At 34.3% G+C, this 27,704-nt stretch overlaps 1 protein-coding gene across 3 annotated transcripts in view; it reads right to left on the bottom strand.

Moving 5' to 3' along the window:
• Nucleotides 1–27,704, bottom strand: part of LOC125055260 (silk gland factor 3-like) — a 148,628-nt gene that overhangs the window by 41,315 nt on the left and 79,609 nt on the right. The window contains exons 2-3 of one of the 3 annotated variants that reach the window (XM_047657642.1): nt 21,444–21,606; nt 4,757–4,822 (exon numbers count right to left, since the gene is read on the bottom strand). In XM_047657642.1, the coding sequence (XP_047513598.1) occupies nt 4,757–4,822; nt 21,444–21,606 (229 nt within the window). Of the gene's footprint in view, nt 1–4,756; nt 4,823–16,066; nt 16,299–21,443; nt 21,607–27,704 lie in introns of those variants that run through there. The other 2 variants (XM_047657643.1, XM_047657645.1) reach the window with 2 other exon arrangements.

Genomic DNA, 27,704 nt, shown 5'->3' with positions numbered 1-27,704 from the left:
CACGTGTCACAAACGCACTTCATTTGTTTTACGTTCTCACTCCCAAGTTTTGTGTTGAATTCCGCTCGAAAGCTTGTCATACGTAGTATCAATGATACTAGAACTTACGTAGATTTTTCTAGAGCTTCTATTGACGCGTCTAGATATGCAGCTAACATCTACTTGTCCGTTGAACTTTAATTGTATCGATCGTGATTTATAGGTAATTTTAATGCGAGAGAGTTTGTAAAGGCCGGACAAAGATCTCAACGGCTGAATATTGAAGCGCATTATCGACACATAGCCATACAAAAAATTCGAAAACGCGACAAAAACTCATAGAAATTGAAAGAAATATTCTGATTGTTCTCGTGTGGCGAAGTGAAAAAACGTGCAGATGCGTACGTCCCACGCGCATTTCGCAGGTAGCTGCGCCGACGCATGCAAATGTGTGACCAACGCAACCGTTACCAAAATAATTATTATACGATGTTTCTATAAATTATAAGTAGTTTTTTCTTTGCTTATTCACCTGCATCAAGATAAACGATCATAAATGAAAAAAATTATTTAAATAGTACAATTTTATTTAATTAAATATGCATCTGCGCACGTGACTTATACAGATCTTCCACGGTGAGGTAAAGTTCGCGTGTGTACTTTTAGTTAAAACAAGCTGACTGGTCAACTTCAACGCTGTGAACTTACCGACTTATAATGTCTGACCATAGCAAATTCTACATATAAATAGAATGAATTAAATCATTTTAATTGTTTTGTTACATATATTACAAACTACTATACGTTAATATAAATTATATTTGCTAATGCAGAAGCATTTGAACGCAGACTCGAACTTTCTACCTGGATCTTATATCCTGTCCCTTATGGTAAAGGTATGCAATTTTTTATACTGGCCAATAATTACTATGCTCTAGCAATATCATGCAGTATCTTTTAAAATTTGAACAGTTTTAATACATAGGAAATTCCGTTTTGCAAGAATAATATTAAAATCATATTTGGTTATTTTTTAATTTTAAATCATAAAACTAGGTTTGCATTCTTTAGAGCAGATTAAATTGTGAAACATAAATGGATATAAATAACAAAATAACAGACCATAAAGACACAAGTTTAGCTGTACACAGTACTTTCGTTAACGGAAACAAAGATGTTTTGAAAACACTGAATAATCTCTGGTATATTCCATAGATACCTATTATTATTCAAATTTTTACTTATCTATGGGCAAGAAGGCTATATTGTAGATAAAATGCAACGTCACCGTGCTCGCTCGTGCACAACGTACAACGAGTTACGAACGAGACAACACCACGTTGTCACAACTGCCTATTTACACGTTACTTAATTAAACTCAGTACATATAACTATCAAATAAACGCTTAGGTAGTCAGTCACTAGTTTCTACTCAACTCTTATTTGTAAAGATCACGTAATCGATTTATTATATATATTTAGAAGAAGTTTTTACCATATGGTATGATATATTTCTACACAAAACAATTTATAGACACCAGATAGAAACTTGGAATTTGGGCAGGTTTATCGTTTGATATTAAACTCCACAAGATAATTTTTGTAATAATAATATTTTTTGTGTAGGTACAGCTTAAGTCAAATTATAAAAAAGTTACGTCATGCAATGGACGATTTTAGACTACACGATTAAAGTTTTTTTTTTACAAGAAAATTGTAAAGTTTTGAATGTTTACAAAGATGTATGGAATAGACCACAAGCCCATGAACAAAAAATACCTGTGAAATGACCCAACCTGAATTACGCTTAGAAGGCTGTTACTATATCTGAAAATAGCTCTGAGCACTATGCCGTCATTTCTGAGCGGTACATGTGAGTACGTGAGTGAATGGACTTTCGCAGGTACAATGGGGGAATTTCGACTAATTATTAATGTACGGCTTTTTTATAAGTGTATAGATGATTAAAAATAAATGTCGAAAAACCTAGTGCCGTACAAAAGTGATGGTGCCGGAAGTCGGTGCAAATTTTTAATTCGACGACAGTTGCAGAAGCAATATAGGTCATTTATTACTGTACGGCATTTGTGTGATTCCTTTTGGACACATATACAGATACTTTACCCGTAAACGCCGTACATATTTCCAGCGGAGCGGTCGAAAGAAAGAAACGATACTAAGCGCGATAAATGTTATACAGTCCCAAATTTCAACCAGCAGGACTGGCGACAAATATTGGAATGTATGTCCGTCCAACTGCCGGACACAAAAAGGGCTCCCACGGCCGGCGCGGACGTGACACGACGCTGACGATCCGTACTGCGGACGGCACGATAACATTCATTATAATGAAGAATGTAATAAATCATTACTTTAATTTTCATAAACTGGTTTTGATTGTACTGATTGAAATATGCAAGCATATTTAAGAGTGTTTTATGAAATCATAAAACGTTTAGTATCGCCGATGGAATTATGATCGACTCTTAGTTTACTCTTCTTTTATTTATTGATCAAATATGTTAAATTATTGTTTGTAAGTATTCAAGAGCTTTATAGTAAGGCTATGTTATAAGTTTCGTAACTATAGAACAGATACAAAAAATTGTATCTGTTCTATAAAAAAAAAAAAAAGTAAAATTTTGTAGATATTCTTAAAAGGCCGGCAACGCACTCGCGAGCCCTCTGGCATTGAGAGTGTCCATGGGCGGCGGTATCACTTTACATCAGGTGAGCCTCCTGCGCGTTTGCCCCCCGTTCTATAAAAAAAAAAAAAAAATACACGTGAAAACCATCATACACTCTATAAGGATGTGTACATACTGAATTGTGTGATTCAAACGGTTTCAGAATTTGTTCGTTATCATAAATGGACCCGCAGTATAACTGTATTTAAATTGAAATAGAAACAGACCTTTTAGGAAACCTTTCAATGGTAATATGGATGGAAGTCTCAATGCTTGTCATCGCATCCATGTAGGTACAAGTAGGTTATAACATACACACCATACTGTATAATATTATCGTGTAAAAATATTAAATATAATAACATAAATAACCATTTTAATTAAAAGTCCTGATTTTAGAAGTAGTATTTTGTAATAACTTATAAAACAGCTGATAGGTCGAGATAGGAGTCTATGACCTTGAGGGTTGAATAACTCCAAATATGAGTAGGTACATGCGTGAATCACTTAAAAAAACAATTGACGTGTTTTGAGTATGATTACTTACTGGAGCTATTTCAACATTTTTATAAACGATATTGCATTTAAAAAAATGTATAGGTAAAATGTCGTTGCTCGTGAAAGGAATTTTGTTTATTCATGATTTGACCTAATAATAATAGACAAGCGAGGAAGCTTTTTCGACGTAGAAACCGTTAGTTTAAAGGAAATAGGGACTGGAGACTAATAAAAAGTGTCATTTCAAAATGTATAAGAATCGAATCGGATTCGCATTCCCCTTGACAAAAGTTTAAATCAAACTGTTCAAAAGCAATCGAATGGTGTTCGATTCGAACCGACAGTGGACAGTGGGCAGTTCCACGAAACGCGCGTCACAAAAACTGTGAGCCCCCCCCTACCCCCCTTTTCCCCAGAGGCGGGGGTCCGCCCCGCGGAACGTTTCCGCGAGCGGACTCCATTCATCTCGTAATTAACGCGTACAAAAAACCAGCCTAGATGAAAATTAGAAATGTTTCGGTGCACAGGGCGCGGGCAAAAAGGGGGTTTATTAATTCAATTAAATCGTTTGTCTCTCGGAGCGGAGTTGTGCTTCGGTGATCGCATCGATTCATTGAACTGGATCTTCGAAAACGTTTCTTGCGTTGGACAAGCTGGTAATTAGGGCTAAGTTTCTGGGAGCCAAACGGCCTCATTTACTTAGTTACCCGCTGATTCTATGTTACTATAACTTTTTTTAAATATATCTTATATAATACTACGCACAAAAATCTATATCAATATTAATTTCGTAATATTCTAAATATTTGACTAGATATTCTTTAAGTTACAATAGTGTTATACTCACGATACCTGGCTAAGTAATAACAACCAACAGTGAGAAACAGAAAGATGTTTGGCACTGAGATTTATTTATGTGTTTCTAGAAGCTCCATGTCTCCAAAGAAGCATGAAACAGATAAATTTCTACGCCTGTTTTTTGACGCGCGCTGAGCGGTACGTGGCAAGTAGCGACCACAAAACACCTGCGCGCCCAGGAAGGTCGGGTCACGTACTTATTATTCAAATTACGTGGATAAAAACATGACATTAATTATTTTGATAGGCTTGTATTATATCTGATAACCTTTTCTATTGTAATATGTTTGTAACTTTCACAAAAACCTTAATTGATAAATTAACGCAAAAGAGTGAAGAATTTCTATTATTTTAGCTCACAATTTAGCTGGGAATTTAACTGTCATATCCACGAGGTTGGTTTATAATTGGTTGATTGACGATTCTTTATCAAAATTACAAGACATTTCTATTATTTTTGTAGGAAAAAAGGCGAAAAAGATATCTAAGATGTTTAGAACGTAAAGTAGAAGACGAGATTGCGTTTCGCTTGATGGTGATTGGTCAAACGGAAAGATGGATCGAGTGACATGTCTGCGTTTGGTCTAGAGAAACCATTGACCAAATACAAACTTATCACTATCCTTTTGTCGCTTTACGTTCTTACCCCTATACAAATTTAATTGAAAAAATTATAGCATTAATAATTGAAAAGTCCTTAATGATAATTCTTAATTTAAATAATATAAACTTACCGTCACCATTGAGGTCCAGCACCATCTGCGTGTTGAAGTAGCCGCTCACGTCGCCACGCCCCGACACTGCAATAACGATTTATAATTAAAAACTGTTACATTTTAAATATTAATAATATTCAATGTGTCTGAAGTAAAAGTCTTATTATTTAAATAAAAAACTTTTTTGACCGGATTGAAGTTATGTATTATTATAAATTTACAACTATTTAACATAATTTTAAATTTATCCGACGTTTCGCTATTTCGCTAATAGTTGTAAATTTATAATAATACATAACTTCAATCCGGTCAAAAAAGTTTTTTATTTAAATGTGTAAAGGTTATGTCAATCAAAGACAATACTATAGTCTTATTATTCATAAATCTTGAAGTACTCGGAATCTTAATATATGATATGCCAAATAACAAATGCCTTTTGCTAAATTAACAGTAGTAGTCTCAACGAGCAAATCTCATTCCTGAGGTCGTTGGTTCGACCACCGGGTGTTGATCAATGGACTTTCTGTCTATGTACACATTTAAGACTCCCTCGTAGGGGTTAGGAAAACATTGTGAGGAAATCAGCGAGCCTAAGACACTAAAAGTCGACGGCGTGTGTCCGGCACAGAATGCTACTTGCCTATAGCCTATACAAAAAACAACTGATCACGAAAAATATACTAAAATTTGAGACTTAGACCTAAAAAGTTGTAGCGTCATTGGTTTTTTCTTCTTTGTTGCTATTATATTAAAATGTTAATTCAGTAACTTATTAGCTAAACATGTCATGCCATCATATATTTTTACTGACCTATATTCCTGTAGTCTGGTGGTACTGTCCACAAAGTTAGGACAAAATATTCAACTTTAGATAAAATTATAAATAAAACAGAAAGCTCTCTAGGTATAGAGGTATGAGATAAGAAGCCGTTCGTACTAGCGTTATACAACCTATTTTGATGGTGAATAACAAGTATTTTATAACAATTTTAAGCAAAACATTGCAAAAAATTTCAATAAATCACATTTAATTGAACAGAAATGTCTTAATTTACAAGATAAGACCATTTCAAATAATTTCACATTTATTTAAATGTGGAATGAAGTTTCTTGTTAGAGACTAGTCAGAATTAACAATATTGTCTATGAACACGTATTTACATATTTATATCTTTACATATTATAACTGGTAAAGTTACAATATGTAGAATAGAGTGATTAAATAGGTTTTATATTAAGTTTGGTAGTTGAATTTTTCATGATGTTAAATTATCTAAGTGTTAAGTTAAACTCTTTAATCTATTATTATATATTATATTTTGTATTTTTGTAACAAACGTGCAAAATTAAATAGGCTACATATAAAGCCTATAGTGCCTAACATACAATATCAAAAATTAATGCTGTCATATTTGTTAAAACGCGAACTGTTATTGGTTCAGACTTCTTTCAAAGCATCATTCAAAGCTCCCAACGTTCGCTGGTAACTTTTGAACCGAAGGCTCACCTGCATTTAAGCTGAACGTGGGTAAGGTTTTTTAGTCAGACGTTATATACTACTTCAATTGCTTATAATATCATACTTTGAATAGATCATACGTATTGTTGAAGAGTTGTAGATTATTCGTTTGGCGAGACTGCGCGAACGCATAGTTTCGGTCGAGCGCACAGTACTCGGTGCGTGCGCGAGTTTGTCCGGCCACCGATACCTGTGATACCATCTAGATTTAACGATAACTGTTACCGACACTCTTGCCTCTTCATTCACACTATCTCTGACGCAACTCGGTCATCAAAACTATGGAATAATACAATGTAACGAATTCGTGTAGCATTTAATGCTTTAGGTTCAAAATTTAAATAAAATTGTTATTTATAAATACGTAGTGTCTCCTACACCTAACTCAGTCGGATTCAACTGTGGAAGAATTATGTTTCAAAATAGTACCTAAATTGTGGATATTAAGGTTGGTAGGTATGAGTTTAAAGACGTGTAACGCGCTACTAAGTAATATCATTTGATCATTTGTTTTTTTCTAATAGGCAAGTATCAGCTTCAGTGCCTGACACACGCTATCGACTTTTTCGGTTTAAGACATGCCATACGGGCGAGTGTTAAAAGCACATAGACAGAAAGTCTATTTGGGATTGAACCTACGACATAAGGGAAAAGAGTGTCTCGCTAAAGCCACTAGGCCAACACTTATCTACCAACAAAGCAGCCATTTAAAATTCGAAGCCGGGACCTCTGGGCTTTACGCCACGTGCGTCAAAAACTGTAAAAGTGACGGATCGTGTCTTACTTAGCGTTATCGTGCTTAACTGAAACAAATCAATTATGTAGTGGCTTTGGGATCATTGACCGCACAATTCAAAGGTCAACCTATTTATTAAGGTCCCGTTATAACAGAAGCACCCCGACAAACTAAGCCAGGGGAGATGCTATCTTCGCACTGCAGTTGTCGCACCTGTGCGGTCGTGTGCATATAACACTTGCAATAATAATGTCAGACAGAACTATCGAACATACGATGTTAAAAAATGCATTTTTCTTTTGCCTTGTGAATGAATTGTGACTCAATTAACCCTTGGATTACCTTTAACATTTTTTTTTCTTTAGATTTTACTTTATTTTTGTTATAGTTAGTGTTACGTGTTATTTTGTGATCTTTTCTGTTAATTATTTATGCACTTCTTATACTTTACCCTCTGTAGGTGTTTCTTTTTTTATTGTTCCATACTAGGGTTGCCTGGAAGAAATCGCTTGTTAGCGATAAGGCCGCTCGTTTCCTAATAACATATGTCCTTTTTGTAAGTGCATAAATAAATAAATGAATGCGTATTTCATTTAAAAGGTGCTAAGATGTTTTTGAATACGATTTCAACCATGATAACGAAAGCATATGTACTCCATGACCAAATGAAAGCTTATTGCGTCATATTATTTTCACTTTTAAATTTCTTAAATAGGTTGGGTTAATTTAAATGCATAAAATGAAATAGAGTTTTGTTTGCGTTTGTTATGCCCTGTCTAGTAGCTGTAGTCCAAACAATTCAATGAAAATCGATTTCATCGTCTGGCAAGTTTCTACAAAATTAGTGAAACAGTGTGTCTGTGATTGTATAAAAAGTGCTATTGACCAATCACAATCAAGCGAACCGAGTTGTCTTTTGTTTTACAATTCATCCCCCCCGAAATGTGTCTTATCGGGGGATATCGAGACTTCAAACAACATCTATATAACGTTCAAATGTAGTTTGCCAGACTTTGTATAGTTCACGGTTCATTAGTCGTGCACGTGGGACGTGAGACAGTAGGACAGCGTTGACAGTCGCCAATTTCCGCAAGCACAGCGCACCCGTGCGTGCCCAACCAGCCACCACAAGAATCATAAACGGCTTAATGTGATTTAAATTCGCGTTGTTTGGATTTACGTCCGGTCCCTAAGGCCGACCGGTCCAGCGCCGCACTATTTCACGCGACGCGATTTACTGCGGCCCCAGTGAATGATGGCCGCACACTAAACGCCACCCTTCCTCGTTTATTTCCCTATCCTTTAATACGATGCTATCTTTCGGGTGCGATTACGGGCGAATGAGAATTCTTTGGGACGATTACTTATTCGTTTGAAGTGAGGCAACAATTCTATTAGCGACCCTCGCGCTCAGTCTCGTTTACTTTAAACGAAATGTGCCCGACCCCGCGATTGCCCCCGTATTGTTCCAAACTTCACTTTAATACGCTTTATTCTCATTCAGCTAACTTCGTGCTATATATTTATAGACTACTTTCTTCAAATCGAAAAGCTTTGTTTATAATATCTTTTTATTACATTCATTATTACAGCAAATATACAGTTAAACAAAAAAAGTATATAACAATAAAAAGGATTTCAACAATAGCTTGAATAAACTTTTAATACGTCTGAATTCTAACGATATCAAAGGCATATAATCTCATGAACAACGATATCTGTTAATCAGAATATCTAACAAAACATAACGTTCATTGTTATATCTTGTAACAAAAAATTATGCCGGTTAATTTACATAAAATTTGTTAATGAGCGAAAACTTTTTACGTTCATTTTATAGAACCTTCTCCACTCCGTAAAAACAAAAATGCACTGATGTGCTAAATCGGTTGATGACAAGTTATAACAAGTAGCAAGAAATTCTTTATTTAAATTAAATGTCTTGCGAGATATTTAAGTTCCAAATTCAATTTTTCCTTTGCAAAAAATGCAATTTAGATTTAATTTTAAACTTATTTTAATAGAACGCTCATAATTAAACCAACCCGAGCATTTTTGTTGAATTCCAATTTTATAATTAAACAAATCAAAATATCTAAATTAATATCTCGTCGATTTATTAAACGGAAGTAGTCTGCAGATGTGTCGGTCGCAAACAGTAAACACCTAGTAAGACGTGGGGTGATTGACCTTTGGTTAATTGCGTCTCAGCCCACTACCCCCCTAATTTACCTCAACATGCCCTTCCTGGGGGGGGGCGGGGTCACGCAGACCTTCGCACATGACGTCGGCGGACGTAACTCGCCCTATATACGAAAATCGATGACACAGTAATGGGCACAAGTTCACACAAGGAGCAACAACGATATTATACATATACCGTGAGTCTTACAAAAACTATAACGTAGCTGAATATTTTTAAAACAGTTATAATATTATCATATTAACTAAAGTTTTAAAAATAACCTGAAGAAAATTAATTGTATCTAATTATAGCAACCGCGATTAAAATTTTGTGATTAAAATCTAGACTGGTACACTCTTTTCTTCAAGGACCCTAACGTAGTTTAAACCTAGTTTTCAATCTGAGATTGTGGATTTATTATTCTATATTATTATTATTAATTATTCTATATATTCTATATCAGACCGTGACAGTCGATCGATCTCCTATCTGCATCCCAATAACAAAAACCCTACGAAGACAATCCATTTTTGGCGACGGATAAAATGCTCTTTGTCGTTCCATTTTACCGAGTATTCACTCATATTTGATAGTCAATGTAGACCAAATAAAGTAAACAAAGCCGTAGAAATAACATTAAAATATACACGTGTATGTTTAAAACATAACAAACAGTTGTTTTTAATTATTTAAAAAACTGGTGTAAGTTAAAATCTGTTAAAATAATTAACTGTTGAAATAGAGCTTTCGTCAACTGTCATTTTCATACAAAGGTCTATCACAGACACCGATACGACCGCCCATAGATAGCTTGTATCGACAGATGGCTATTACAATCCCTCGATTGGTTATTGGCACACTTGTTATAACATTTGGATTAATATTACTATCTAAATCTATTACTATCTCTGGTGGATTATGGATTGAGATAGGTTATTGGGTTCGAGCGTCAGTCGAATTGGTTCGGAAATAATTTACTTACTTCTATAGTTGAATCTTATAAAGAAACAACTGTCACGAAGAACATAGTGTTTACTTAGAAGAAACTATTGACTTATAGAAAATATTCAGAGAATCTAAAGTACGAACTAATTAGGTATAAAACAGGCGTACCCCGTACTGTGGCGGTTTCCTATGTTACCTGGTGTAATTACCTTCGAAGGACGACCACAGGCGACGCCATGAAAGAAACTAGATATGTTTTTGTTTCAAAGAATCTGTATACAAAGGCTTTGCCCACGTCACAGTCTACAGTAAATAACAAACTCTTATGGCTGTAGAAAGCTAGTGGAGTTAAATATTTTTGCAAATTGGGTGTATTCTCACTGGTTTTTATATGTACTGTGGGTAGGTATGCAGATGGGTTCCCATCATCAAACCAGTAGAACTAAAAAGTGGAATTTGCTGGCATCTCACACAGCGTGCATTCTACATAAAACATTGTCTTATTTCCTTATTCATTCTAACTGAAAGTTAATATTTAAGATATATTTCGCGGTTAATAATTGTGTTTAATCGCAGAAGAAATCTGTAAAAACTCTATCACAATAAGAATTTTAATAAAATTTGTAAAATATTTAAGTACATTTTATAAGTCAAACCTATACAATTGAACCTGGGACATTTAAGGTTTACATTAAAAAAATATTAAACCGTTGACAAATACCGTCTAAATAATTAGAAGCATATAGTTCGTTAGATATTCTAATTTTGGCGTCACACTTTATAGAAAACAAAAACGTAATCCGAAACTATTACTTTTGTAAATACACAGAAACTACTGAACAAATATTGATGCATGAATCATAAATTGTAGGTAGTTAAGAAAGCATGAAGGATGGAAGTCTCGTAAAAGAGCGTTGAGAGAGTAGAAGAGCCATCAGAGTGTGTAACTTCTTTACACACTCTGATGGCTCTTCTACGAGATTCATTCATTCTTTACATAGTCATTTAGTCAATAATTGTTTTCCATATTTATTTTGAAGTGATAACTTCATATGGGACGGTAAATCGCTTCGTTACGTAACGCGTTACGGCGCCAGTCTAGCTTCTCTTGCTCTCACGTATACGGCAGCGGTAGATCCTATCTCACTCTAACCCGCACCTCTAGCCATATTTTGGACGCTATTCCCCTCTCTCTACTCAGTGTTTAGTGTGCGTTAGAGATTTACTGTTGACAGTGAGCATATAACCTTAAACTTCACCGTTTCTAAAACTCATTATCATAAAAATACAATTATTTAATTCCTTAAATAAAGTTTAAGTAAGCTAAGCTTATCTCAAGTTAATCAATTATTATTAAATAGTTCAATTTAGATTTGTTACACTTAGACATATTATTACATACAGAACTGAGACATATTTTTATTTATAGAACTTATATATCATGTCTAGTTCTGCAATTCTTGAAAGCAATCCGTTGCCCTCCTAATTATTTAAGTGTTATATTGTACTAGTTTTATAGTAAGAACTGCCAAATAAAGTGTGTCGAAATAAACAATTGTAATCGCTTCATTTAATACCGAATAGAAACCGTATAGTGTAATTATTTTTTAACTTTAAAACCATATTTGGTTTAACACTTATACAACATATGAGTTTTATAAGTGAAAATCCGGAAGACGCCGACGTGGGTACTAACAATAGCTATAATAATAGATTTTATTTAATAATATTATTTTTTACGCTAATAATAATAATCCAGTGCGCTACAACCCTTAATTGGTCTAAGCATCAGATTGCAACCGTCTTTATCATTCTTATCATAGACAAATGTGTCTTCTGTCAGAAACTATAGATTTTTGATTAGAGATGCAGGTTTCATCACGATGTTTTCCTTCAACGTACGAGCGACTCTTAGATGCGATCCCGAACCGAATCTACGAACTCAGTGATGAGAGCCGCACGCTAATGCCACTAGGCCAACATTGCTCTTCTTAAGCGTACACTATTTATACATGTTAAAACTGTTTTCCCGGTCTTGTACTTGTTGTGGGCTTTTAAATGATCGTGTGATCCATAAGCATAGGAATACCCCAGCTACTATTCTGTAATTTATGTATGTAAAAACAAATGACGTTCTTAAAGACTTTATAATTAGATTTTATATTATCATTCCAATAATTTTGTCCGCAATTAGAATAGTTTCATTGATACTAAATGATAATTATGAATATTTAATGTAAATAAAATTACCGTTAATCTATTCGATACCTTTATAGGATAAATAAAATTTCAATTGATTAATTGATGTAATTTATCACAAAAGACATCATTTAACTGAAACAGAGCCTTGATTTAATACCTCAAAAACATTAAAAATTTACAATTGTTCAATATTAGTTCTATATATAATATCCTGATACTGTTTAACTATAACTTTTAAATTCACGATTGGGGTTAAATATAGCTGTCTCTATAATTTGTATGCTTTAAACAGAGACAGCAACAACAGAATTTTGCAAATTACCGAATAATACGTAGTATAGTTTTTTTTACAACAGTTATTCTAAGAGAATAAGTGTTTTTGAGAACTTCTAATTGCCATTTTGCGGGAAGCTTATATTACCCTCAAGTTAGAAGCAAATAATTATTTCTCATGGCTTCAGAGTATAAATGGACTAAAGATTTTAATGTCGTAGTTGGCGGATACTTGTGTATTTTAGCCGCTGTTAATTCTGTCAGGTCAGGTTATAAGCCTGGAACGTAGGCTAACTCTCATTTGTTTATAACAATATTTATTGATAATTGGTCGTATTATTGTTGTCGGTTAAAGCCCACATGAGTTGGTATGCGTGTCTAAGTTCCCCGTCGGAATAACTGAATAATTGCGGGGAATTTCGTGGGAGTTAACAAGTGGCTTGTCCTGCCTTTCCTCCACTTACTCATTCTTAGAACTCTCCTCAGTTACTTTACATTTCTATGGCTAACCGCTAATAAAAAAACTATTACAATTGTTGAACTCAGAGTTGATTGTAACAAATCTTAGACAAGCCATAAAAGAACAGAATATATCAAATCTAAAACGTATAAGGAACAGATATAGAAGGAATAGATGTAAGATTTATTTGGTAAATAAAAGTTATTAAAAGTTACTATTATAATAATCCTTTATAATAATAATAATAAGCCCGTTTAATTTCCAATCATGACAAAAAAAATATAATATACAGCTTAGATTTTTTACATTTTAACATTATTTTCTATCCCCGTTTGTGTGTTTGTCATGTGTTCCTGTTCCTTTAAAAATAAATTACGACCAAACCGAGTGTTAACAATAAACATTATGTAAGCAGGTAAATTGTTAATGAAAACAGATTTCATTATCCAAATACTAAATAAAGCAAGCTTTCATTTTAACAAACATTTTTGGCTAGTTGTGCACTAATTAATTTTTTACTCGCTCTCCTAATAATTACACTTGCACATTATAAATTATAGTTTCTTTTTTTCACATTAAGATTCAAAGTACTCTGAAAAGTGTTCTTTACGAGATAATCACTGTACTACGTAAATTTGTATATTAGTAGTTTCATTAAAGAAAAATCGCAGTGAACTTTTAATTTTAACTGCTTAAGGTGATTGTAGATCAGTCTTATGATCGCTTAACATTAACCGTGAACAAAAACCCCATTATACAATGAAACAGAACAATCATTATGAATATCATTATGCAGAGCTATTTTAATGAGGCTTTATTAATATGCTAATGCAATCAGCTCTCATTATTCAAAAATACTTTATAAATGCTCGCGTTGCGTACGCGCCGGCCGTCGCGACTTCAAAAATTATAATATGCTCTACAGCGTAATTACTAAAATATTTAAAAATAACAACAATTTGAATATGTTAATGATCAAGTAACTAAACAATATAAATTACGTGTCTGTTAATTAGCATCTTATGGTTCCATTTTGATATTAGTTTCGTTTTAATAAAATATAGATGTTATTAAATTAAAAAATTGTTTATTAATACAGAGTTTCAATTTCTTAATGTATTAATGCACACAAAGTCAAAGGTGTAAAATTATAAAAAAGCATCTCACTGCAAATCAATAACTCGTAAAAATCTACAGAATTTTTGTAAAGTATATGATTAGGTACATGTTCTTATTACCTGATGTGTAAGATTAAAAACCAAATTACAGAATTTAAAAGTAATACCTACTTAATAACCTTAAAAATATAATACAATAACTAAAATATATTATTAAAAGGGACTCCCCTTTAGGCAAGGTTCCGAAGATACTGGCAGCGTTCCTTCTTACACAAGATTTAGATTTCTAGTATTTACTAAGATATATTACAATATAATATTCATAAAATAATGTTTCAAACGTCGAATAATTATATGTAATAATAAAATTTTAATCATTTGTTTCTGAATGACTTTTTTCACGCCTTTTTTACTTATACTAATTTTTAGTTTATATTTTAATGTTGTTTATATGTTAATTATGACGTTTGAACGTCAAAGAATTTAGTTTATAACTTTATACATTTGTTTTTGACTGACGCAATAATCTTTTGGCTTTATAAGTAGCACAATAAATTCGTTCATAGCGGTCGCGGCAAAACACATGGCATAATTATAATAAGAGAACTGTTATTATATCGAAATGCGTGTACAGGTGCGTGGGTAAGTTCGCGTGATCCCGCAAAGTTCACCGCTCTCTCATACACCGGACATAAGTCGCCATTATATTTGGTAATTGATATCAACTATAATCATAACACAAATTCGGGGCTACCGTCCCGTGGGTTGCTTTTGACCTTTACATACTGTTGACGTTTTGATTCAAGTTTGTAATACACACAACAAACACAACGACAAAGACAAAATAAGTTTTATTATTAAACATAGTATATCTGTCAGAATTTCGGACGTTTGCTTCATATTTACAACTTAAATTTATTTTTGTTGTTTGCATTTTAAAGTCAAAGTTAAAGAAAGTAGATTTTATTGAGAGCCAAATCTTTTTGTTTTTTTTGTCACTTTATATTAGTTTGGTAAGAAAAAATTAAATTATAAATATTTAACTATGTTGCAGTCATTACTTTCTATGCTACCACTGATTAATTGTATGAAAGTAGATCAAATTAAGTAGGCACTACGTTAATTGTAATTTTCACGGTCCAAAGTAATAAATTTTGTTATATTTACCTTCATTCTGATTAAACGTTTATTTGTCCAAACCATTTATTATAGAATAGTCCAAATAATATATAATCAAAATTATAATGCATTTTTAATATGCATATCGACTTTTCTATCCATAAATTATTTTAAATTCACATGACAAATATAATTTAGCAAGATTGTCGGGGGTGAGCATTCAGCACTATCAAAGGACTGTTATCAAAAGACATAGCGAGGGGCGAAAGTCCATCAGTACCATTACTCGTATTACGAAAAATTGAATGATCCTACGGGGTACAGGTCAAAGACGTTTTGGATTCTTGCGAGTTAATATTGCGAGGGGACAACCCTTCCGGGATTATCGGCTTGTTGACACATCTTTATGTGAACACCACGTGTGCTATCAATTACGCACCTGAACTATCGGTACTTGTAGCAGGGTTAAGAAAGAACACTACAATTGGAATGATTTCTATGAGTAATGGGCCAACTAGTAAAGTCGAAATTTATTGTTAATATTGAAGTCACTTTAAAAGTATTTATTGGAAATATAATGTCCAATGCGATATAGTAAATTGTCTAATGCAAATTATCCGAAATAGTTTAAGATTTCTCACATTATGTGAAGTTATTAATTAAAAATCACTTAGCGATTCTTCGAAACATTGAACGCGCACGGGAACCACCTCGCGTATTTTTCCACATCCATGATCCGCACCGATAAAAATGAATGAATCTTCTACTTACTTGTGCGCAGCGAATGATAATCAAATAGAAATTGATGCATCGAAACGGATCACTAGCACTATCAGTTATCACGGGCGGTTAAGTGAGTAGCGCGAACGAACAGTAGGGGAGAGAACAGAGACTGACCGTGGGGGTGGTCGCGCCAGGTCGGTGTGGTGGAGGCGCGCAGGCGCAGGGAGCAGTCGAGCGGCTGGTCGCGCAGGGCCAGCGCGGGCATTTCGCGGCCGCTGCCGCCGGTCCGTGGTCGCGCCGTCTCTAGCGCGAGTGGCGTCCGCCCACCGAGCGAGTCCGAGAGGCACTGGCGCGCGCTCGCACCGTTTTTCCGCAAGTTTTTCAGCGCGCGCGGGGCGGGGCCCGACCGGCCAATCACAGCGCGCGGTGCGCCGCCCCGCTCCGCGCCGCCCCCGCGCTTATTTACGTGCCGTATATTAAAAGGGTTTTCCGCGGCGCGTTATGGATTTTCCGAGCCGTTTTACATACGACCCGCTCCGCCGCCCTCTCGCAGACTTTCTACACTCCTTATCGCTCTACCTACTTAAATTGTATGCAAAACGTCGCAGCCAATACCTACAAAGATTTGTCCTTTTCAGATTTTAGTTTGAATTTTAAAGCTTTTGACATATTATTAGGTTAATTACCAATATAACTATACGTTTTTATTACTAATATTGATATTTTAACAAAGGCTATACTGCGAATTAATACGAATCAAATAAAAGTTAATAGAACATAAAAGTATTCTGAAAGCGACGAAGATTTGGATTATGATAACTACAGATTATTGAGTACAAGATTGTTTGGGGTAAAGTGCAAATATATAGTAGAGGCTGAATGTGGTGTAGGCGGTTGTGGCTGGTAGACAAGACGTGTGACGTCACGCGGGTCGTTGGCCTCGCCTGAACTTGAACCCAATACACACCAACATACTCCCACTTATTTATTTTCAGCAATCCTCGTGGCTGATATAGTAATTTAATTATTTTCGAATAACACATTAAAATAGAAGACACCTATTAAATACTGGAAAAAATCATAACATGGTTTTGTTCGGAGAAATTGTAAAGTTATTAAAGTGCTTTAAGTTTCAATAAATCTATTTTGCATTGATAAGATCGTTTTCGAATTCAAGGTTCGGCTGCAAATATTCGGATAGTGCCGCAGAAAGACTTCAAATTCCCTGTTTGTTCCAGCCTGTAATTGAGGCGGCACCAAATCCTTATAGTGCAAAGTATGTTTAGATAGATAGGTGCAAATCTGTTAGCTGATCAATGGACACAATATAGAAACATTTGGTAGTGCTTTTTGACATTTCCTTTATATGACCAGCTCTTTGGACCTTGGCAATAAAGCAATTATTAAAAGCCCTGACTCAGAATGAGCCGGTAAATCTCTCTGTGTGGAACCAGCTGGTCCACTGGAGTTTTTCCGAACCAATTCGACTTAGAGTCCTTCAAGATAAGAGTGTAGTTAGCAACGCACTTGCAGGCCCCCTGGCAGTGTGTACGTGCGTTTCACTTAACGTCAGATGAACCAGATTTTTTGTCTACGTAAATAATAAAATAAAATAAGAATTTTTTTTCTAAATAACGAACTTTAGACCAGGGACATTGTAGATGAACCTGAATCCCGCATAATCATTATCTAAAGTTTTTTGTATATTCCTGAGCGAAGGAATGATCTTCACTTGTTTTTACTCTAACAAACGAGAAGTATACTCGTATATTATGTGACTTAATTCATTATTTACATTATTGTTTTGTTTATGTGCTTGATATAGTTTGGAGAGGTTTGTTCTTACAAACATATATACAAATATGTTTCCTCTAGATCATCGTTAAATACTTTGATGTTTGAACTTGGAATTAGAAATAAATGTATCAGTGTTATATTGTTACCTACTAAAATATGTTCCGGTTATGAGTTATCTATTCATTAGTTTGTTTATGATATGGGCAAATAGAATCTGTGTTGTCTATTCCTATGTTTATGTTTACTATCAGAGTGGTTTCGAAAAATAACTAATTGTGATTTTTTATGTAAGGAATTAAATTTATTAATCAAATTTTACATCTAATCCAAGTACAAATTGTAAAGTTTAATATAAGCGGCGGTTAAATAGGCATCTCCTGGACAGGCTCTCCAATAGCCTCCAATATCTTTTCACTTCAGATATGATTGTGGCCAAACGTATTGCCAGTTCTGTATAAAAAAATTAAGAAAATAAACTTGAAAAAAATACATTTATATTAATGGCACTAAAATTTAAATGCAATTAATAGTTTGACAATGCCTGCAAAGGTTAACGATAACTTTAAAGTGTGCCTTACAAAAAAATTAAGCGTGCCAATATGTTGATAATACGTAGGTGAGATGTGGGTCAGCCGCGTGACATCTGCCGCCCCCGCACCTGGCCTCCCCTCACCCCGAATGCAGATTTATAGCAGTAACCGAAATTAGACGCAACAAAGACACGTAAACACCGGAAGAGCCATTTCGCAAACTTGTCGAACATTTTTGAAAATGGAATTTGTCGAACTCTACCGTTTCGCAAACTTGTCGAACATTTTTAAAAATGGAATTCGTCGAATTCTACCGTTTCGCAAACTTATCGAATATTTTTAAAAATGGAATTCGTCGAATTCTACTTGTTAAAATATTAGAACTAAATTATAAATGATTAGAAGAAATCAATGCGCTTGAATGAAGTACGAATAGGCGATTCAAAATATGTTTGCCTGTTTTTGTCATCAAGCAATGCAAGAACATTTTTATTTTACCCAGCCAAAGTCTCGATCACTAATAAATATTATACGATAAAAACAAATTCCACTTATGGCATTCACATCAAAATATGATTAAACATAAATAATCCTTATTAATATAAAATATGGCAACATTATACCAATTTTATTCTCGCCTAGACCAGTTAAGTAGCGTTATTTTGCGTGTAATAAATAATTACTATATGTATTATTGATTATCGATAATTATTTATTGAAATATGTTTTTACTTATTTAATAAAATAATTCAATGCGCATATTTTCAGTATTCATTCGAATTAGAAAGCGTAAATGGTTATATTATTATTTATTTTTTACCAATTGAAGTAAACATGTTTTTGTAGTTTGAAATGGTTAAAAAGGCCAGTCTTACTAAATTAATTGCAAGGTTAGACGTTTGTGTCCTGCGCATTGGGTATTTATGTCAAACTAAGTTAAATACTTTAAAAAAATACTACTAGAGTTTCAATCCCGGCAAAATAATTGGTTAAGTTAGGTATAGCTACTGTTACCAATGAAACACTTTTTTTTTCAACCCTTATTTATACGAATATTATAAAGAGGAAAGATTCGATTGTTTGTTCGCATTGAATAGGTTCCGAAACTACTTGACTGATTTAAACAATTCTTTCACCATTAAAATTGTACGTTATCCCAGATAAACATAATCTATCCAATATTTTCTAAAATGCTGGGGTTCTTTATGAAATTACGATAATGTAACCCAAGGTGTGAAAAAGACAAACACAAATTTCTGTTTCGCGTACGCTGCGGCAACTATTGACAATAGAGTAAAGTGATGTACAACAGTTCTATAGAAGACATCATCATCTACTAAAAAGTCCGCGATTCCATATATCAAACGAAACATTGAAAAGTATTTTTATTGAGAAACGCTTTAGGCTAAAGAACATCGTGCTATGGCCGAATTTATGGAACCGCAGAGTACAGCGAAATAAACGATATCTCTAGATCTCTATATCGGTGTATCGTCAGATGGTTTGTCCAGTTGTGCGCGGGCGCCGGCTGCTGTAAGGGTTGGGGTTGTACTATCAGAAGTGTCAATTAATCTTGACCCTGTCACCCATTTTTCACTTCCAAAAATCCTTCTTCAGTGAATGTTTTCATGGTAAAACCTCCGTCAAAATATTAAGTTTTCACCCCTATTTTTGTAAAAATACGTATACCTTTTTAGGTCTGCCGTTAAATTATGTTTAAACATTTAGCTATGTATATAATTTATATGTTTGTGACGAATAAACTCGAATAGTACTGGTCCCATTACCAACATGTATTCACTATTACATTATCCATGAATATTATAAACCAACTAACTATAAAAAAATGAATTGATGTTCTGTTGTCAGGAAAGGTGTAAACGTTGGGAAACATAAATCAAAAATAAAGAAAAAATACTAAAATTAAAAAAAAACTCTTCCTAGCTGCGAAATATTCGATGTCTTTTTGGAAATAATTGTCCCTTGGTTGTCTATATCCATAGTCCTCAGAAATTTGTGTTTCATAGTTGCAGTATGAGGTCGGAACTCTTTGGTCTGTTTTAAATATTTTGTATTAAGTTTTGACACAAACATATAATGTGATACATGGCAGGCCATAGAATTTTGAACTGAACATTATTTTCAATACCTGTTAAATCCTTTAAGACTTGAAACGTTATGCGCCTGTAATATTTAATAAATGGATATTGATTATAATGAAGAACAAATTGACCTTGTTGAACGCCGTTAACTTGAACCAGTTTCAATTATATGCAAGTAACTGACCTACAGATCTGCTGTTGACCTTCGGAGCGTTGCAGCTGCTTCCTGATACGGTACATTGCAAACTTAATTAACGTCAGTACCAGAACTGTACACTTGTTACCACGGCCTGACCCACATGGCGTATAGTCCGAATTCCGGGGTTTCATTTTTGATAAATGTTTTAACTTGACATGATGCTGATCATTCAAAAATTATACGCAAATACATGACAAATCCTAGAACTAGCCATTCGTCTGTGTTCGAAATTATAGTATTCCAAATTCAAATCTGTTTGAAATATCAAATCTCAAACTGCACAGATTATTTGTTTCTGACATAGATTACGTTATTCATTAAATAATTCGAAATTTCAAATTTCAAACTCCACAGCTTATATGTTTATACCTACGGTTGAAATTATAGAATTCCAAATTCAAATCTGTGTGAAGTATCAAATCTCAAACTGCACAGATTATTTGTTTCTGCCATAGATTACGTTATTCATTAAATAACTCGAAATTTGAAATTTCAAACTCCACATCTTACCTCTATATGTTTATAACTACGTTTGAAATTATAGAATTCCAAATTCAAAATCTGTGAAATATCAAGCCTCAAAATTGACATATTTCAATTGTTTTAAATTTATACAATTGAGACTAACTCTTGACTTAATTGAGATATACAATTCTTACTTTCTAGAATATTTTTAAATACATATGACAAATCAGGACATGTGTTCTGTCTTTTTCGTTCTAAGTTCTAAGCACATGCTAACGAGAAACTTATAGAGGCGTACCATATATTCCAGGTTTTTAACTAAGAATGCATACCTGCAGCATAGGTACAGTCGATAGGCGAGTCCGGCGAGTGAGGGCGCATGGGCAGACATGATGACGGGTAATCGGGCAGACAATTAGATGGGCAGGCTGAATTAAGCAGTCGCTGCAGCCGCGACTCTGGGTAGTGCAGCCACGATCGGGACACACTGCTTCGCTGTAGAATAAATGTTGGTTAATTTTTTATATATATATATATATATATATATATATATAGATAGATAGATACTATTACTATAAGCGGATTTATAAATATAAATAGGTACTCTATCTTTCATCAAACTATCTTTGAGTATTTGAACTCTACTTACTGTATTAATATTTTTAAGGCAAAATTAGTCAAACATAGTACTCCTTATGAAAGAGTCATTTTTATTTATTTATTAAGACTATATTGCATTACATATTAAGTACATATAAATCTTCAATTATTAGGGCAACGGGCATGAGTTAAGCAAATATATAAACATATAAATGTCGTGTACGAAGGTATATGTACTTGTATGAACCGAAATTAATATGGTTCGTTTAAAAGAAAAACGTGTTCTAAGTATGGAAAGAATGCGTAGGGTGAAAATGTGAATAAAATAATTGATCTAATATTGATAGCGCCCTTTAAGTAAGCTGATCGCAGCAGGTATATCTAATAAAAAATAACCACCACGTGACACGGCAAGGGTTGATATTATTAAGGGCGTTTACACACGAAACGTTTAGGCCGTAATCGATTAATATTCGCCTTCCTGTCTTAAGACGTTCTATACCTAATTTTACTAAAGAAATAATTGATATTTCTTCACATGTTAATTCCGAAATCTCGGAAGACAAAGTAGTGAACATGAGACTTTCATAGACTTAGAAGACATAGAGCATAGAAGTGGCCGCCATTTTTTAAACTGTTAGTAAAGATTTTCATGAGATTTTAAATTTAGAACAAAAGACACGGAGCACGACAGACGCCGTGAAGTCATCGTAGTGGTCAAGCAATGGCGTAGATGCATATGAAAAGAGATAAATTTTATATTTTGTATGTAATATTTGTATTAAAGAGGTTTTATCAACGGCCTACATCTTTTATTAAATATTCTATGAAATGGCATCAGAAAGATTCAAAGGAACCTAACAATACCCGTGTTTAAATCGCAAGTGAATAGGAACCCTTAGCGACGTTGGTCTCGTGCCTCACAGGTGTGGGTCGCGTTAGAAAGACGCACATGCGACAAAAACAAGTTCTAACGTTTTTTGCTGCAATTATAGCCTCTTTGTCACCACTTAGCGCCCCTCCGGAACTAATTAGCCATTAGATATTGTTAGCAACCCTTCTGTTGTAAACACTTCAAGTGGTGTTAGAAATTAATTATGCCAAATTCATTTAAATTCTATTATTTAAAAAAATATCATATGTCTATGGTCTAATTTAGGTGTTATGTTCTTAGTCTATGGTAAATATTACCTATTCATAATATGCTAATCAAATGTTATACTCTATTTAATAATTTACTTCACCGTATAATACAATATAGTATCTATAATCTATGTCAGGAGCCAATTGTATGTTATGTAAATATATATGTAAAGTGAGCAATGTGTGTGTCACAAAGGATTCAACTGTAAAATACATATTTATCAGCGGGCGGGCGGCGTAGGGCGGCGCCCAGCCCTCTCGCTCTAATATATTCACGCTAGAGCTGGAGCTACTCATTTTTTATCGCCGTCGCACTTCGCATTAGAATTTACAGGCGAGAAAATTGTACGCACACCGACGCGAGGGAAAACCGCCCTCCGCTGAAGCATCGCGGTGTGAGTCGCCTACATTGTAAATTCGCGGGGTTCCGGGAGGAGGCAGGGGGTCTCGGGAAGAGGGGGGCAGGGGGGACGGGGCACGGTAGATGGGCTGAGTGAATGTGCGGCTCGATAAGGCTCGAGCGACTTCCGCTCGGCCGCCGGACTCTATTGATATTTCATTGCACACATTATCAAACTTAAATTTTCACAATAAATATTAATTTGGTACTTGGTGTAACACAACGTTAGCTGAATTCATAATAACTGCTGAAATTCAATAAACAATCGTTTTATGCATTCCATATATTACCATACGTTATAAGTCTTATAAGAGAACTAGTCAAAATATACCATTATACTCAAGTGGTCACTGGTCAGTGCTATTCATTTTACGTGCCCTAGGTCAGTAATGTGTAAATTAATTGACTGCATTTATTTCGGTTTAAAATTAGTAAATTAAAAACAAAACACTGTGCAGTCTGCGGACGTCCAAGTATTTTCAGAATCTCTATCAATCACGTAATAATTACATCAAAATAAAAACAGAAAACGTTATTTCATTCAAATATTGGTATTAAATAGTTCTTTTATTTAATTTCGAATGTGAAAAAGCCGTAAAGAGAAGTATCTCCAACCCCAGACTAGTGGCTATCAGGGCCGGTTTCCACATCACCTCATTTGATAACTGTAAAGTTCCCTCACTGCACTTCTTACACACCCAATTGAACTAATTTTCTCCACTCGACACCTCGACAAAGGGGCCTTCGTTTTGCCTAGAAAATAAAATTTGCCTTATAAGCATTATGTAAAATACACGTACCTAAGTGGTACGAATAACGCCTACGTTTTTTATAAGTTGGTCAAATAGGGCCATCTGATTTTTAGTGAATGTGTCAGGTGGATCACCTCAAAGGTTTGGGTTTGCCGTATCGGGCACACATACGGCAGACAATAAAGAGAACCGTGGGAAGAGTTATAGAAGAAAATAAAATATAATATGTTAATTATGGAATATTAGATACAGGTATCACTTATTCCTCTTGAAATTTGTATAGGTAGACATCCCTACTCATAAGACAGAGGGTATTACCCGAGAGAAAAAGCCGTCGTAAAAAACTCTCGGTACTCTTTTAAAATATCAAAATCATCATACATAAAGACTATGGTAAGCATAGATAGAAGAAACCAGGAGGGAGATACGTACCGTACCGTACGTTACCGTTGTTACCATGGTAACAGCAACGTTATATTTTAAATTGTAACTATGGCAGCACATCTTATAATCACTTATGTCCGTTTTATAAAACAGCCAACGATTTGTACTGAATGTTTCATAAACCAACTGTTTAGACTATATTCCAGCAAGCGATTTGACCAAGTAGCTATTTGATAATATTGCAATACAGTGCAAACATTGTAAAACAATATTTTCCTACGTGATCCTCCGGGAATGGTAACAAACAAATGTCGATGAGAATAAACAGTACCCGCACGCGGACCTCGCTCTATAAAACTCGCAAAAGCATTTCAGTTTAATTCTGAAACAAGAATGTGGGGTATTTGTCGAGAACTAATAACATTTCATTCGAGAATAAACAAAAGGCCTCGCGTCCGCAAACAAACTTCTCCCCTTAACCCCCTTTCCTCCCCCCGTACAGCTTCCCTCTGACTTCATGAAGGCATAAAAAAATTAGTAAACGATGACGTCAATTAAGACACCTGCTCGGTTTGAACGAACGTATTCGTGCCGTGCCTTGCTTGGAAATTAACCTAATTAATAACGACCTGTTTAAGCGTCTTGCGTTAGCCTAATACGGAATAAAATAAAACCATTATAGCCCGCGTATTCGATACTAAAATTATAAAGAAAAGTTTCTAACGATTGATTGATTTCAAAAATTCTCTTATGTTTAGAATGCTACATTATCTCTGTCAAAGATACCCATGTATATCCTATATAGGCTTTATCTATTTATCTTCAGAAAAAGTTCCGCCGGGCGAAGCCGGGACGTACCAAGAAATCGTACACTTATATGTATGTAAAATTATAATTTGCAACACTGCTCTAAATTATAAATTAAGAGCAGTGTTGGCCTAATGGCTTCACCTTGCGACTCTCATACCTGAGGTCGTAGGTTCGATCCCCGGCTGTGCACCAATGGACTTTCTATCTATGTGCGCATTTAACATTTGCTCGAACGGTGAAGGAAAACATCGTGAGGAAACCGACATGTCTTAGACCCAAAAAGTTGACGGCGTGTATCAGACACTGGAGGCTGATCACCTACTTGCCTATTAGATTTAAAAATGATCATGAAACAGATTCAGAAATCTGAGGCCAAGTCCTAAAAGAGGTTGTAGCGCCATTGATTTATTTAAAATTATAATTTCAAAGATGACATTATTATAGATTGAACAATTATTATTATTGATTGAAGATATATTATTATTGATTGTAGTATAGATTGAACTTTTAATTCATAGTTTAAACGATTAAAGATCAAAAGAATAATTATTTTCCTACAAAACCATAGTATTATTCCTTGGTCTGCGTTTTATATTCACATTGCACAAACAATATGTACTTATTCCACCGATAAGAGTCAAGACAAAATTGTTAAACTTACTTCACTTAATAATTTATAATTAGAGGTTATAGGTTAATGGAAAGAAGTAAAAATTTCAAATTCGAAATGTCAATACAAAAGCCATTACATACACATATATCTTAATAATTTGAAAGAAACAAAATGAAAGAGACCTAGCATTTTTTTTATAACATTTGTTACCTGCAATATAACTAATTAAGTGTTAAATATCAAGTGCAAATGAATGATGTGTGTTTGTATGTTCGCGTGACAGAGGGGGCGAACAGGAAAGGTGAAGGTAAATGTCAGTAACGGGACCACAGATAAACAGATGGACAGTTTTTATATGCCACAGTCGGTCACTGTCGATTAATATTTTTGCATAGGTGATAGCATCATTGTTGCTGATTGGTTATTAATATTTATTTTTACTTTTTATGCCACCAAACGTTACACGGGATGTCGGTCTCTTTGGGGTTATAAACGTAGATAGAACACAATTTTGACCGGATTGAAGTTATGTATTATTATAAATTTACAACTATTTGACATAATTTTAAATTTATCCGACGTTTCGCGTGCTTTACAGCGTGCGTGGTCACGGTGACTGAAGACAAAAGATGTTGAATGTCAAAAAGTATCACAGCTGCAGAGAAAATCTCAAAAAGAAACACAATCCGCGAAAAAAAAAAAAAAAGAAACACAATCCGCGAAAATAGAGGACACCGTGAGCCATTTTTGCCAAAACCCTCCATCTTTTAGTCGATACCAACTCCGGGGAAATAAATACAGATAATTCAACTTTCTCTGCAGCTGTGATACTTTTTGACATTCAACATCTTTTGTCTTCAGTCACCGTGACCACGCACGCTGTAAAGCACGCGAAACGTCGGATAAATTTAAAATTATGTCAAATAGTTGTAAATTTATAATAATACATAACTTCAATCCGGTCAAAATTGTGTTTTATTAAATGAATAAAAGTTATGTCAATCAAAGACAATACAACGTAGATAGAGTATAGAACTAGATAAGCTTCTAAAATAACAATAATAATTAAAGAGAGAAGGCATTAACGTGAAATACTTAAGTGCGAGCGAAACAGAGTATCAGTTCTTCTGTCTGGTTTTATTGGTTTACCACCGAGCCCTTGGTGGTAAACAAGTTTTCACCGCTTACTGATAAATCGGTGAAACCCAAGTCAAATCCATATTTTAAGACTTTATCCTTATAAGAGGTGTATGTAAAGTATCAGTCATGGTGAATTGTTGCATAATTGGCTGTAAAAGCTATAGTGAACGTAAAGAAACAAACATAACCTTTCATCGGTAAGTAGCTTATTTTGTAACTTTGTTCAAGAATTATTCATTCGAATGTGTATTTTGGTCAATAATAAGCAATCTTCAATGAATTAAAACTGTAAATATGACATATGTCGATCATTCGCTATCTCACTGTACGCTGATGCCTGATCTATACCATAGTCCGTCTACGGTTATTAACAAAGTTTGCCGCTATTGCCAGTCGAATATGACATATGACTAATTGAAGTTAACCTTATATCGCGGTGTCAGGTGGTGTCAATGTCTTACCATAGAGGAAAGATAGAATTATAAAAAAGAAAAACAATCTTCGGTTTTATTATCTATGATCTCATTAAAAGATCTAGGAATGTTTTAGTCAAATTAGTATTCCGCTTGAGAATAATTTAGGGAATCGACAAAGTAAGAAGAACTCATCGTGGTGTCGTTGAGTGATTTAATAACACACGCGATTAGCTTACAAACAGACATATTAACTTATATTTGTTATCAATTATGCATTGTTGTCACGCTCTTTGTTCCGGGAAACAGACGAATAATATTGATTAATCAATATGGAT

The sequence above is a fragment of the Pieris napi genome, chromosome 13 (genome assembly GCF_905475465.1).
Source record: "Pieris napi chromosome 13, ilPieNapi1.2, whole genome shotgun sequence".
NCBI lineage: Eukaryota > Metazoa > Arthropoda > Insecta > Lepidoptera > Pieridae > Pieris > Pieris napi.
This window is presented reverse-complemented; position numbering and strand designations above follow the sequence as displayed.